Source organism: Notamacropus eugenii, chromosome 3 (genome assembly GCF_028372415.1).
Source record: "Notamacropus eugenii isolate mMacEug1 chromosome 3, mMacEug1.pri_v2, whole genome shotgun sequence".
In the NCBI taxonomy this organism is placed as follows: Eukaryota; Metazoa; Chordata; class Mammalia; order Diprotodontia; family Macropodidae; genus Notamacropus; species Notamacropus eugenii.
Window position 1 is genome coordinate 302,254,977 of NC_092874.1, and position 12,307 is coordinate 302,267,283.

Genomic DNA, 12,307 nt, shown 5'->3' on the forward strand with positions numbered 1-12,307 from the left:
TTGGATTGTCTATCACTCCATTCCACTTCAAATAAGTAAACCATAAGACACCTTCATTAGCTGACTTGGCAATTCTGCAAAATCAATCAGTCCATCAAAGTGCACTATCTGTAGTAAACTAGATACAAAAGTCCTTAGTCAATGCACAGTAGTGAAAGCTTTTGGAAGAACTAAAATGATGCTACATGGAATCATTGGTTGAGGACACCTAGTCACACCCTTTGAGGCTTTGTCACCTGGGCTTCTGAGAGGACAACAGAGGGTCAGCCAAACCTCCAAGAGACAGCAACCTAGGCAAGCCTCTGAGGACTCACTTGGCCACAGGGGACAAGAGCTTCTATAGCCTTGAAGAACTGGAGAAACATTCTTATTCTTGTTCATATTACCTTCTCATTTTTCTCATCTTTTTAATGGAGTTCAGTTAGAAAATGTCACAGGACAAGCTGCCTGCCTACTACCCATTCTATCTTTAATGTTTCATAGAAGATTACTAAGTGATAGTTGGCTGACTTGCAGATGGTTGCCTGGGTGGACAGATGGGCAGGAGGACTGGCTGAAAGCTCATCTTCTCAAGGCTGATTGAGAGCACTTCGCCACTCCTCCAGTTGCAATCAGGATGATGGGATGACAGGCACCCTGCTCCCCTGGGGCATTGATTTCTTCCACTGGTTCTCCATGAAGCACAGAGGGAGGATGCCATCTATTCAAATGTTCTTCTTAGACTTTTATGGATCAATGTTATTAAGTCTGGGCACATGAGAATGTCAGCTTTGTCCATGACAATACTATGGTTTCAGTCATTTTTTTGGCTAAGTTCTCAAGGATATTTGGGAGTATGTAATTGTAACCCAGAGATTCACCGCAGTTCACAAAGCCAAACAAGCCTTTGGTGTCTAAGTCTAGTCTCCAGCCCAGGACAGGGGTGGGAAGTAGGGGTGAGGGGTGCATGGCTTCTTGAAAGAGGAAGACTGCCTGGGTATAGGATCTGCGGAAGTTCCAAGAGAGAGAAATGGGTGGTTAAAGGTGCTTGGACTCATTATTCTTAGCCTTGTCATAGTTCAGACTAATGAAAGACATTGACTGCCAGGCAGACACAGGCCCAAGGTGCTGGGACTCCAGCTAGGCTGAGGCGGGACACATTTGCTTTCTCCTTTGCTTCTAAATATAAAAGGTCAGATTCTCCCAAGAACCACTGACTTTTGGGGTTGTTCTGCCTTTGCTTAGAACCAGAAAATGTCAGAGGGACCTTAGAACAGGAGATGTCAGAGCTGGGAGGGACCTTAGAATAGGGAAAGTCAGAGCTGGGAGGGGTCTTATAATAGGGAAAGTCAGAGCTGGGAGGGGCCTTAGAACATGGAATATCAGAGCTGGGAGAGAACTTAGAACTGGGAATGTCAGAACTGGGAGGGGCCTGAGGATAGGGAATGTCAGGGTTAGGAGAGGGTCTTAGAACAAGGAATGTCAGAGCTGGGACAGAAAATGTCAGAGGTGGGAGGGAGTTTGTATCCTCTATCTGGAGAGCAGAGTTCCATTTGAGCTGGCAGAAGCAGAGACCCAGATCTCACCCAGGGCCTATAGTCAGCCTATGAAGGAAGATTTCACTAGTCATTAACAAAGGCCTGGTTTTTCTGCCTGGGGGCAAGCAGACTGCCACATCTCCCTGGAAGGGGCTGAACTTGGCAATGAAGAGTTTGGGGACGCCCAAAGAATGGAAACTAATTGCCTCTCACTGCATGCTGTGCTCTGGAGTGGCCCAAGGCTGACTTTGCCAGGGAGATCCCTCCCTAATTATCTCTGGCATCTTAGGGACTGGGTACCCATCCGTCTGGGTAAGTGGGTTCTGCTTTGGAGGCAAGATACCTTGACAGCCTCTGGGCAGTGATGTCAGCCTGATGAGAGAAAGAGGAGGGGGGTCTGTACAAAGGAGGGGCTCCAAGCCTGCATGTGCCTAGCTTCCTCTTGGCCCTAAGGGGCAGCATGTCTAGAGTCTCTGGCTAATTGGGACCAGACACTGTGAGCTGGTGTCTTTCATCTAAACCAGAGACAAGCCCTTAAGGATGGGGACACAAGCAACTGCCACACCAGATGGCTTGGCCCCATCCTGGAGGTGTGCATGACTTGGGCTCTCATTAATGGCTGCACATCCCTCCCCCAGTCTGGGCACGTGCCCAAAAGACAGGCTTGGAGGCTCCCACTTCGAGATAACAGGGCTTTAGTAGTGGAAACTCAGCTCCAAAACAAGGGTGTGAATGAGATCATCTTCCTCCCCTAACCTAGGATTCTAAACTTGTATATCCTACAAACTCCTCATCCTGACATTCAAGGCCCATTGATGCCCACAATTCCAGCTTTGCTCCAACTACTAGCAACTCTCTTCCTCTCTGGTCCTCAGTTTCTTGATTTGTAAAATGAGAGGATTGGACTTGGAAGACTTGGACTTCTTCCAGGTCTTAGTCTATGACCCTAAGATCCTACTTCTCTTCGGATACTTTTGGAATGCTAGTCTTGGAATTAGAAGGCCTGGGTTCAAATGCTACCTCTGATATTTGCTAGCTGTGGGAGCATGGCAAGGGTCACCTTGCTTCTCTGAGACTTGGCTTCTTCCTGTGTAAGACAGGGATGGGACAGTTTGCTGCTCTCCCCACAGAGCTTTGGGGAAAGTATTAAAATGGGATGGAAATATTTGCCACTGTGCCCCAAATGATGGGCACCTTCACCTGTTCCCCTTCCAGGCCTTAACTCCGGCCATCTTCCATTCCAGTAATGAAGTCTCCTTTCACGGGATCACAGACTTGGAGCTGGAAGGGACATCAGGGGCCAATTAGTTCACTGTTTTAGGCACATTTTACAGAGGGGGATACTGAGGCACAGAGAAGTGACCTGATGGATGGGAGAGGTGTTATGGAAGTAGAGGTCAACTCAATGAGACTTTTCTGTGTCCCCTTTATATTCTACCCCTTAAGGACAGGGACACAGTCCTATATTTTTGTATATTCCTCATGCTTATCATTGTACTTTGCATATATTCAAATAGCCCAAAGTATCTGTGATCTCATTATTTTTTGTTTTGTTCAGTGATGGAGATGGCAATCCATCCACTTTCCCAACCTATGTGACCATTTTCCATGGCATCCTCAAAGTTCACCTCAGGGAGTCTACACAACAGGCTGGAGACCATCCTCCTTTTCTCTTGATCTTGAATGTCAGGCTCTCAAGAAACATTTGTTGAATCAAGCTGAATTCTCTGTGGTCAGAGAATTCCTGTGGTCAGGAATGTACTTGAGTTATCCACAGAGTCTACTTTGTGGAGCTTTTTTCTCTGACAGCGAGCTCCCCTTCACTGCAGGTGTTCAAACATTGTTTCAGAGAGTAGGATGGAGAATCTAGGAGCAATGGTGAGAAGGTCCAGAGAGGGAGAGGTGGGAATCACCTAGGGAAAACTTTCTAACAGAACACAAGTAGTGAGTTCCACAGCGCTGCTAGATGACCCTTTACTGAGTATATGGTAGCAGGAGAGTCCCTGTTCTGGTTAAAGGGTTGGATGAGATGCCTTCAGGGGTCTTTTCCAGTCCCAAAATTCTAGGATTTTAATATTCTATCTCCCTGGAACTGACCCTAGGCAAAAGAAACAGAAACTAAGGATGCTGAATAAGTGAAGAATGTTGGAGACAGAGGCAACAAGGCTTTTCAGGGAAAGCCTTAATGTGGAGCCATCTGACCCCGGCATCAGGGCTGTCCCCTTGGTCAGTACATTACTCAACCACTACTGAGGCTTTCACCAAGGCTGTGACATGATCCTTCCCACTCTGACATCCCCATCTTGACTAGTGTCCATGTTTCATCTCATTAATGGTGACTTTCAGGGCAATAGGCTTCCCATCAATCTGAAAATAACAAACGGGCCCATTTACCCTGACATCCCTAGCAAGTCATCACTCCTGATGGCTGCAAGGCCATTCCCAAAACAAAGAGGCTCTGTTACTATGGTCACAACTGATGACTAACCCTCCAGGAGTCAGGAGGGCAGAAAGGAAGCTTATTGACCCTCCCAGGGGCCCCCTCCTGGGATGATCTGTAATCCTATTTTTTACTAGAGAATCTGAACTTTTTCTGCCTTCACACCTCTGCTCCTTCTCCACTTCAAGATGTCCTTCTTTCTCCTCCTGAAATCATCCCACTCTTCAGTGCTCTGCTCCTAGCCCCTGCCTCTTGATCTCCCTCTCAGTCTTCCCATGGGCTTCCAGCTGAAAGAGATCCATTCAACTGACCAGTTTTACAGATGCAGAAGTGGGGCCTGCCAAAGCGGGGAACTTGCCCAGAGCCTCAGCTAGGAACTTGCATGCTCTCGTTTCTATTTTAGGTTTTTAAAATACTTTCCTGGACCATAAGCCTTAAAAAGGCAGGGAATCCAGCCAACCTCAATTCAGTCCCCATTTATTAAGCTGCTACTATGTGCCAAATACTAAGCTTCGTGCTAGGGAGGCAAACACAAAACAGCCCCTGCCCTCAAAAAACTTATATTTTCCTGGGAGGGGGTGGGAGACACACTATGCGCACTATGGCAGTGCTAGACAATCAGAAGGGAAGGGAGATTAACCAGCAGGAGGATCAGGGTCAATGCCCTGGCACTGGACCTGGGCTTTGAAGGACACTCACTTACGGTTCTAAGAGGCTTGTGAAGAGGGAATGCATTCCAGGTCCAGGGAAGAGCCTGTACCGAGGCAGAGGGGCCGAAAGGGGATTCAAAGGGCACAGAAGAGTCCACTTGGACTGAAATTAGAGTGCATATAAATGAGAAATGGGAAATCACTAGGGTTTTGACATTCCCTGTACTGAGGTCCCTCCCAGCCCTGACACTCTATTTGTCAAGAACTCCCAGTGCTGTGGATCTGATGGGGAAGGAAGGATGAATAGAGCAGGGCTTTTCCCACAGTCACACTCCAGAATTGGAAGGGATTGGGGAGATCACGGCAGCCCAGAGAGAGGACTTGCCCCGGGTCACCCAACCAGGAAGTGACAGTGAGAGTTTGAAGCCCAGACCCTCCCCACAGACCATGCTGTAGGTTGCTCGATGCACACACAATCTAATTTTCTAGAGAAAACGGTACACATCCTCATGGAATCCCACTTTGGCTGGTACAGAAGGCCAGGCTTCTGCAGAATCCCACTGGGGAAAACAGGCTTAGCTCAAGGTGTTTGAAATCCCAGCCTCCAGACATTCTGCAGTAAACCAGCTTAATAATTTGTGTGCACTATAAATAATTGTATCAGAGAGCAAACGTCGATCCTGCATCCAAGACCAGCAAGGGTGGTCCATTAATGTGAATAGCGAGTCCATTAATGTGGCTAGCGAGGCTACTGTAAGGGGGCAGGCAGAGTCTGCCCTCAGCCCAATGAGGGGCAAGTGCTTGAAGAGGGAGAACCCCTCCCAGAAGTAAGCTCTGAGCCAGCTTGGGGGGTCTCCCCCTCTCCCAGGAGCCTGCTGAGCCCCCATTCTGACTCACCCCACCGGGATCCAGTTCTGCCCGTTGTGGCCAAGAAGAACCTGGTGAATCAGTGAGTTCAACAAGCGTTTCTTAACCCCTTGCTGTGTGCCATCTCCCTGTCTGCTGACTCTTCTCCATGAACATGGGCATCATCCGAGACTCCCTTTCTCCTTGATAAATTTCCCTTTTTTCAACCACTCCTTATATGATACCATCTTTAAGGTCCTTTCCCACCCTGGCTGTCCTCTGTGTCACTTCTGAAATGGGGGCCCCAGAACAGAACACAGCAGGACTCCAGGTAAGGCCTGGCCCTGGGGATGCTCAGCCCCTACCAACTCTGTTTAATCATGGACACCTGGGGGCCTCTCTCACCATCTGTTCGTGATGGTGCCTTTCCTCCATGAAGGTCTTTAAAGGCTAACAGACTGACACTCTACAAATGTCATATTCTACACATGCATATGTGTGCATACATGTGTGCGTGTGTGTGCGTGCATGTGTGTGTGCATGTGTGTGTGTGTGTGTCTGATGGTGTCCTTGAATATGTCTGAGTACGTGAGGACTTGAGAACTTCCTTAGAAAGTAGACACATCCTTGTTATCTTATTCCTCAGAGGTCTGGAATCTCCTTGCGTGACTCTATTCTCTCCCCAGATTTCTTTACTAGGCTCAAGCTTATCAGATATGGCCACACTCTCACTGCCCTCTCTCCCCAGCTCCCTAGCTCATAATTGGGTGTGAGCCACACGATGCCCACTGACAGGAAAGGTGCCATTCTCCCCCAAAGCTCATTCCCTTATGCTCCCTTCCACAGGGCGATGGTGGTTTGACAAGGACAACAGTGAAGGACAGAGAACAAACTGGTGCCCAGGCAGGGACCTGCTTACCATGGGGAGCCATAGATCCGGAATCCCCGCACGGTCACCTCCGAGTCCTGGAGGTAGATGCAGTTGGTCAGGAGGGACTGCACGTTCTCATAATTCTCTGGCTTCAGCTTTGACACCGAAGGGAAATAGTAAAAGTCCTGCTTGATCAAGTCGGCCATGAACTCCTGGTCAAAGGTCAGTTCGTGGTTCCCAGCAATCACAATCTTGTACTCATAAGGCAGGCTTCCTGGGGGAAAACAGACAGCAATCAACCTGAGAATCAGGCTGTGGCCATGACAGGGGACCCAGAGGAAAATGTTGGCACAGAAGGTGCTTGGTCAATGGGTCTCAGTGATTTACTTTGTGAAGTATCCTTGAAAGCTTGGACACTTCCCTTGGCTATCATCTAGTGCCCACCATGTGAATATGCTGTTTCCTCTGGTCCCAGAGAATGGAAACTGATTTTAACCTGAGACAAAGCCAAAAATTACTCCAAAGACAAATTGGAGAAACAGTGTCATGCACCAAAAGTAATAGGGCCTGGGTTCAAATCCCAGAATTTCTACTTGATATATCTGTGATCTTGGGCAAATAGTTTGTCCTCAGTTTTCTGCTTTGTAAAATGAGGGTGCTGGACAACACAGCCTCTTCTAGTTTTAAATCTATGAACCTGTGTGCCTTTTCCCAAGACCTCCCCAATGGAGAGGTTGGACTAGGTGGTCTCTAAGAAACATATCACTTGATACTGAAAACATGATGCAGACAAAAGTCAAATAGAATTTGTTTTTTATTTCCATGATATGTTTTTTTAAATTACCCACAGTTCTCCTTTTACTTTGTCCTCCGAGATATTTGAGAGCTGAGTGACTTGGACAAGTCACTTCCCTTTTTGGAGCTTCTACTTTCCACATCTGTAAAATGGGGACAAGAACACATACCCTACGTCTATCACATGGTTTTGAGGAAAGGGCTTTGTATACCCTAAAGTGTTCTAGCAACAAGAGCTGTTAGTAACCTATGGCACCTCTGGGTTAGAAAGGAGCTCAGAGGTCATTTAGTTCAGCTCAGCCTTGAGCAGGAAGCCTTCTGCAACATCTCTGGCAAGTAATCCTTCCATCTCCATGCACAGACTTCCAGTGACTCTCCTTGTGGGTAGCCCGCTAGGTTGGGAGGTTTTTTCCTTATATGGCAAAATCAGGTGTCTCTACTTTACCCTCAGGCTGGGTGTGCCTATAGTAGAAAGACCTTAGAACTTGAAGTCACAGGAACTTGACCTGGATCTCAGGTCTGTTGTGTGATCTGGGGAAAGTTCCTTTCCCTCTCTGAGTCTCAGTCTCATCTCCTCAATCATTAAGCACTCGGCTACAAGGGAAGACTTTTTTACAAGTGCCCAGGGGCAAAGGGGGCCATTTCACAAGGTGAAGGCAGTGGCTTCTCTCCTGAAGGTACCCACATGAAGACTATGATTCCCATTTTGCAGATGGGAAAATTGAGGATTATAGGCAGTTAAGTGATATGCCCCTAGTCATATGTGTAATAACCATTAGGAGCCAGGATTTGAACCAAGAACTCTCCTGACTCCCCTACCACGATACCTCTCTCTTCAGAGGGAGTGAGCTCTCTCTGCCATTTCAGGTGCTTTGAGCAACTGCTGGCTAACTACTTGGCAGGGTTGTTATAGAAGGCAGTCCTGGACTAAATGTTCTGGCCAAGGCTTCTTTCAACTCTAAGATTCTGTGAGTTGCATTTCTAGAAACGTGAGGAGCGTGTGTGCGTGTGTGAGTGTATATGTGATTGTATGTATGAGTGTGTGCATGTATATGTGTGTGAGTGTATTGTGTATGTATTTGCGTATACATGTATGTGTGTATATGTGCATGGGGGGCAGGGGAGACCCTCCTTCCCCTAGCACAGGTGGGCACACTGTAGCTGCCCAGGTCTCCAACCCTAGAGCTCATAGGGACTCCTTTGAGGTCATCTAGTACAACTTCCCATTTTATACATGAGGTAACAGAATCCCAAAGAGGAAGTGACTTGCTCATGATCACACAGTCAGTATGGGTTAGTGGGAGGACTTGAACCCATATCTGCCTGACTATGAAGCCAAATCTCTATTGATTGAGCATACGGTCCCACAGAAACCGATCTGTTCCTCCTCCAGAAATGCTCTCTCCTTTATTGTCAGTGGGGCCTGTGAAGATGGACCCTTTTTGGTGGGAGCTCCTTTCCATGGGCATGATGGGAAAGAAGCGATTTGGCACAGCTCTCATGTGAGTTCTAAGAAAGGGCACAGAGAAGGTTTATTCTCATGTAGTGTGACCGTAATGATTTTGGTGTCCTAACCCCAGATACGGGCCTGAGAACGCTTAGGAACACTTTCCCCGCCTGTGGAGTTTTGGCTGTGCTCTTCACTCCTCAGTTCTTTTATGACTGATAATTATCATTAGTTAGTCAGTAAGCATCATTAAGTGCCTATTGTGTATATGGCACTGGGCTATGCACGGAGGATCCAGAGAAGGCAGCCCATGATCTCGAGGAGCTTGCAGGCCAACAGGGGAGACAGTGTGCCAGTGGCTATGTCCCAACACACACATACACACACACACGCATGCACATACACTCTCCACAGCACATGCCAGGTCAAATGCCACCTTCTGCAAGAGGTCTTTCCTAATGCTCCCAAGTTACTAAAGCTTCCCTATTCATTACTTTCTAAACGTTCATTTTATATGTATTTTTACGCATCTCTGACCTTCCCTCTCCCCCCCCACTTGACACCTGGAGCTGGTTCATTTTCTGCTTGTATCCTAGGACCCAGACCAATGCCTGGCACACAGCAAGTACTTAATAAATGCTTTATTGATGGATCACTTCCCCTATCAATGGTTCACTGAAATTTCCATCAGCATCAGGCAAACTTGTGATGATCTAGTACCGATATAACCAATGAAACCTTCTCACCGCTAATGATGCTTCTGATCAGTGGCAGTGCAATGGACGGGCTTTAAAAAAATCTCACCCATCGCTATTTCTGGGGCACCATCAGGATGAAATTCCTACCTGGGGCCCCCGAGGAGTCGCAGTCAATCTCTTCATCAGCCAAAGGACTATTATGTGCGGAATTCTGTGCTCAGGGCCGGGACACATACAGTAATCATTAATCTATAGACCCTATTCTCAGAGTGTCCAAAATCTAACGATGAGAGGAGAAGAATGTGTGCACTGCTGGGGTCCTGTGATGTCTGACTACCAGAGTACCATGTGCTCATGCACATCCAAAAATCTGAGGAAAGGCAGTGCTATGTTAAACCAGTTACCAACAACTTCAGAGCAGGAGAGAGAGGTTGGGGCCCTCGTTAGGCAATGGCTGTTACTCAGTTGCCCTGCCTGCCCAGCTCTGACAGCAGTAGTGGAGAACAGAAGAGAGTTATAACCGCTTGGAAGGGAAAAAATTTCTGGCTGGGGCATCATGGTAAGAGGAGGCATTTGGGCTGGGGCTTGAAGGAGGGGGAGAATTTCAACAGGTAAAGATGAGGTGGAGGAGGAGGAGGAGGAGGGCATTCCAAGCAAATGGAACAGTGTGAACAAAAGTATGTGGGTGGGAATCAGTCAATCAACATTTGTTAAGCACCTACTGTGTGCCAGGTATTGTGATAAGACCTGAAAGTGGGTAAGTACTAGACATGCATGAGATACAACAGGTGGTCCAATGTTACCAAAGTATAGCATATGTGAGTAGTAGAGGAAACATGGAGACAAACGCATTGTAAACCATATCCAACAGCACATGATTGATTACTAAGTTGGGTAGGCCAGCCCATGGATGCTGAAGGGAGAGACTGGCATGGCTCTGAATAACCTTGTAGATCACAGCCCCACGAAGGCTGCTTTGACCATTGCCCAGTGCCAAGCCCAGTCTGCCCAGGTCCGATGATCACCAGGCAGCTGTGTCAGAGCGGGGGGCAGAAGCTTGGGAAAAGGGGGAGGACATGGGTTTATCCATTTGTTCTCTGTTCCATAAATGTTTTTTCTCCTTTGTGTGATCCATGAGCCAAAAGCCGGTGAGAGCTGGTTACAGGCAGAGCTAGCACTAATGTATTTATGTCATGTTTCTGTCTGTGGGTGTAACTTAAGCAAATTAGCAAATTACTCTAACGATACAGTTACATTTGTTATCATGACACCTGCTGACTCTGACGCAAGCAGAGAACTGTCACTGTTGTGCTACTAAGTGTTGTGCCTGAAAGGGGATCGACTCCCGCTCCCTTCCTTCCCCTTTCGGTAGCAACTGGAATTGGAGAATCATGTGTGTGTGCGCATTTGTGTATGTACATGTGTGTATTTGTGCATTTGTGTATGTACATATGTGTGTGCATGTGTGTATTTGTGCATGTGTGTGTATGCATGTGTGTGTGCATGTGTGTATTTGTGCGTGTGTGTGTGTGTGTGTGTGAGCACCCGGCCTTGGTATCATTTGGCTAGGCTGCCTGTCAGGTGCACAGGCCAGTAGGGGCTTCCAAATGATCTCTGGAGTCCCTGTTGGCAAAATGGTGGCTGCTCTCAATCAGTATTCAGGAGTCTGTTCCAATGTCCAACATTTGAAAATATTCACTACGTGTCCATGTTATGGGAAGATCAGGTCAAGGACCTGGGGGTGTCAATAGGGAGAAGATTCAGGGGAGATGGAGAATTCTCTTCAGGTACTGGAAGGAACAGTGTGTGTGTGGGGAGGGGGGTGAGGCACTTGACTGGTTCTGGTTGACCCCAGAGCTTGGAACATGGGACAATATTGCAAAGATACAGATTTAGTTCTGACCTTGGGAAAACCTTCCCAAAGGTGGATGCTGTCCCAGAGGAGGGAGGGGGGAGCTCCCCTTCACCGGAGGTCATCGGGCAGAGGCTGCATGACCTCCTGCTACTTCCATTGGAGAGGGGAGTCCTGCTCAGGTTTCAGGCCAGACTCCATGGCCTCTGAGGTCCCTCCCAGTTCTGAGATTCTAGGAGTTTCTATGTAACTTTCAGACCTTGACAAGTGCAAGTAAGTCCCCAAAAAACATAGGAGCCAAGATCTAGAATTGGAAAGGCCCTCAGGGGCTATCTAACTCAATCCTCCCATTTTACAGATGAAAAGAATGAGGACTGCAAGGCCTCAGGAGGTTCAGTCCCAAGACCGACAGGCAGAGTAAGCAGAATGAGAATGGGAATCCAAAAGTTTCTGTCTCCAGAGCCATGGCTCAGAGCTGCAAGTACATGATGCTCGAGTTTCCTGGCTTCATCTTCTAAAAGGTGATGATTCTTTATCACTCCCAGTTCCCCATCCCATTTAAATGAAAATGTTGCCTTGAAACAGCCTAATCTGTTACATTCAACAAGCTGGGCGCCCGCTCCTCCCATCATCTCCCCGTTTCCGTCTCTCCATATTGAGTTAGATGGGGTTTTAGTGTTGTCTAAATGCGGCGATGATGGAGTCAATGCCCACTTAATGCCTTTCTCTCTCATTCCACTCTCTGCAAATACAGCACTGAGGGAGGGAGGGAAGGAAGGAGGGGGAAGGATGAGGCAGCCGCAGCCCAACTCAACTGCCACTGATTGCATTTTTAGCACCTCTTTGACGCGTTCACTGCTTAAATACTTGCCGGATGTCTGGGAAAAGCACATTTCCACATTTGCCAGGACTGCACCCTATGGGATCCAGAATTACACTTGGAAAGAAGACCCCTTGGGAGATGACTAAAAATGTCAAGATGGTCTGCCACTGGAACCTGGAGAAGAGGCCCCCACACTTAGAGTCTACCACAACATAGACCAAGAGACAGGGTATTTGATAAGCTTAATCTCTTCTGGGGCAGACCACCCCAGCTCTTCTAGAAAATGAGAAATGACTTCCAGTTAGTGGCTGACATTTAAATGGGGGGAGTCAATAATTTCAAAGCACCTCCCCTTTTTGTTGTTCCAT

The 12,307-nt window shown here is 47.6% G+C and overlaps 1 protein-coding gene across 2 annotated transcripts in view; it reads right to left on the bottom strand.

Moving 5' to 3' along the window:
• MPPED1 (metallophosphoesterase domain containing 1) overlaps positions 1 to 12,307 on the bottom strand; it is a 104,344-nt gene that overhangs the window by 34,740 nt on the left and 57,297 nt on the right. For both annotated transcript variants that reach the window (XM_072596362.1, XM_072596361.1), the window contains exon 4: positions 6,373 to 6,598. In XM_072596362.1, the coding sequence (XP_072452463.1) occupies positions 6,373 to 6,598 (226 nt within the window). The remainder of the gene's footprint in view (positions 1 to 6,372; positions 6,599 to 12,307) is intronic.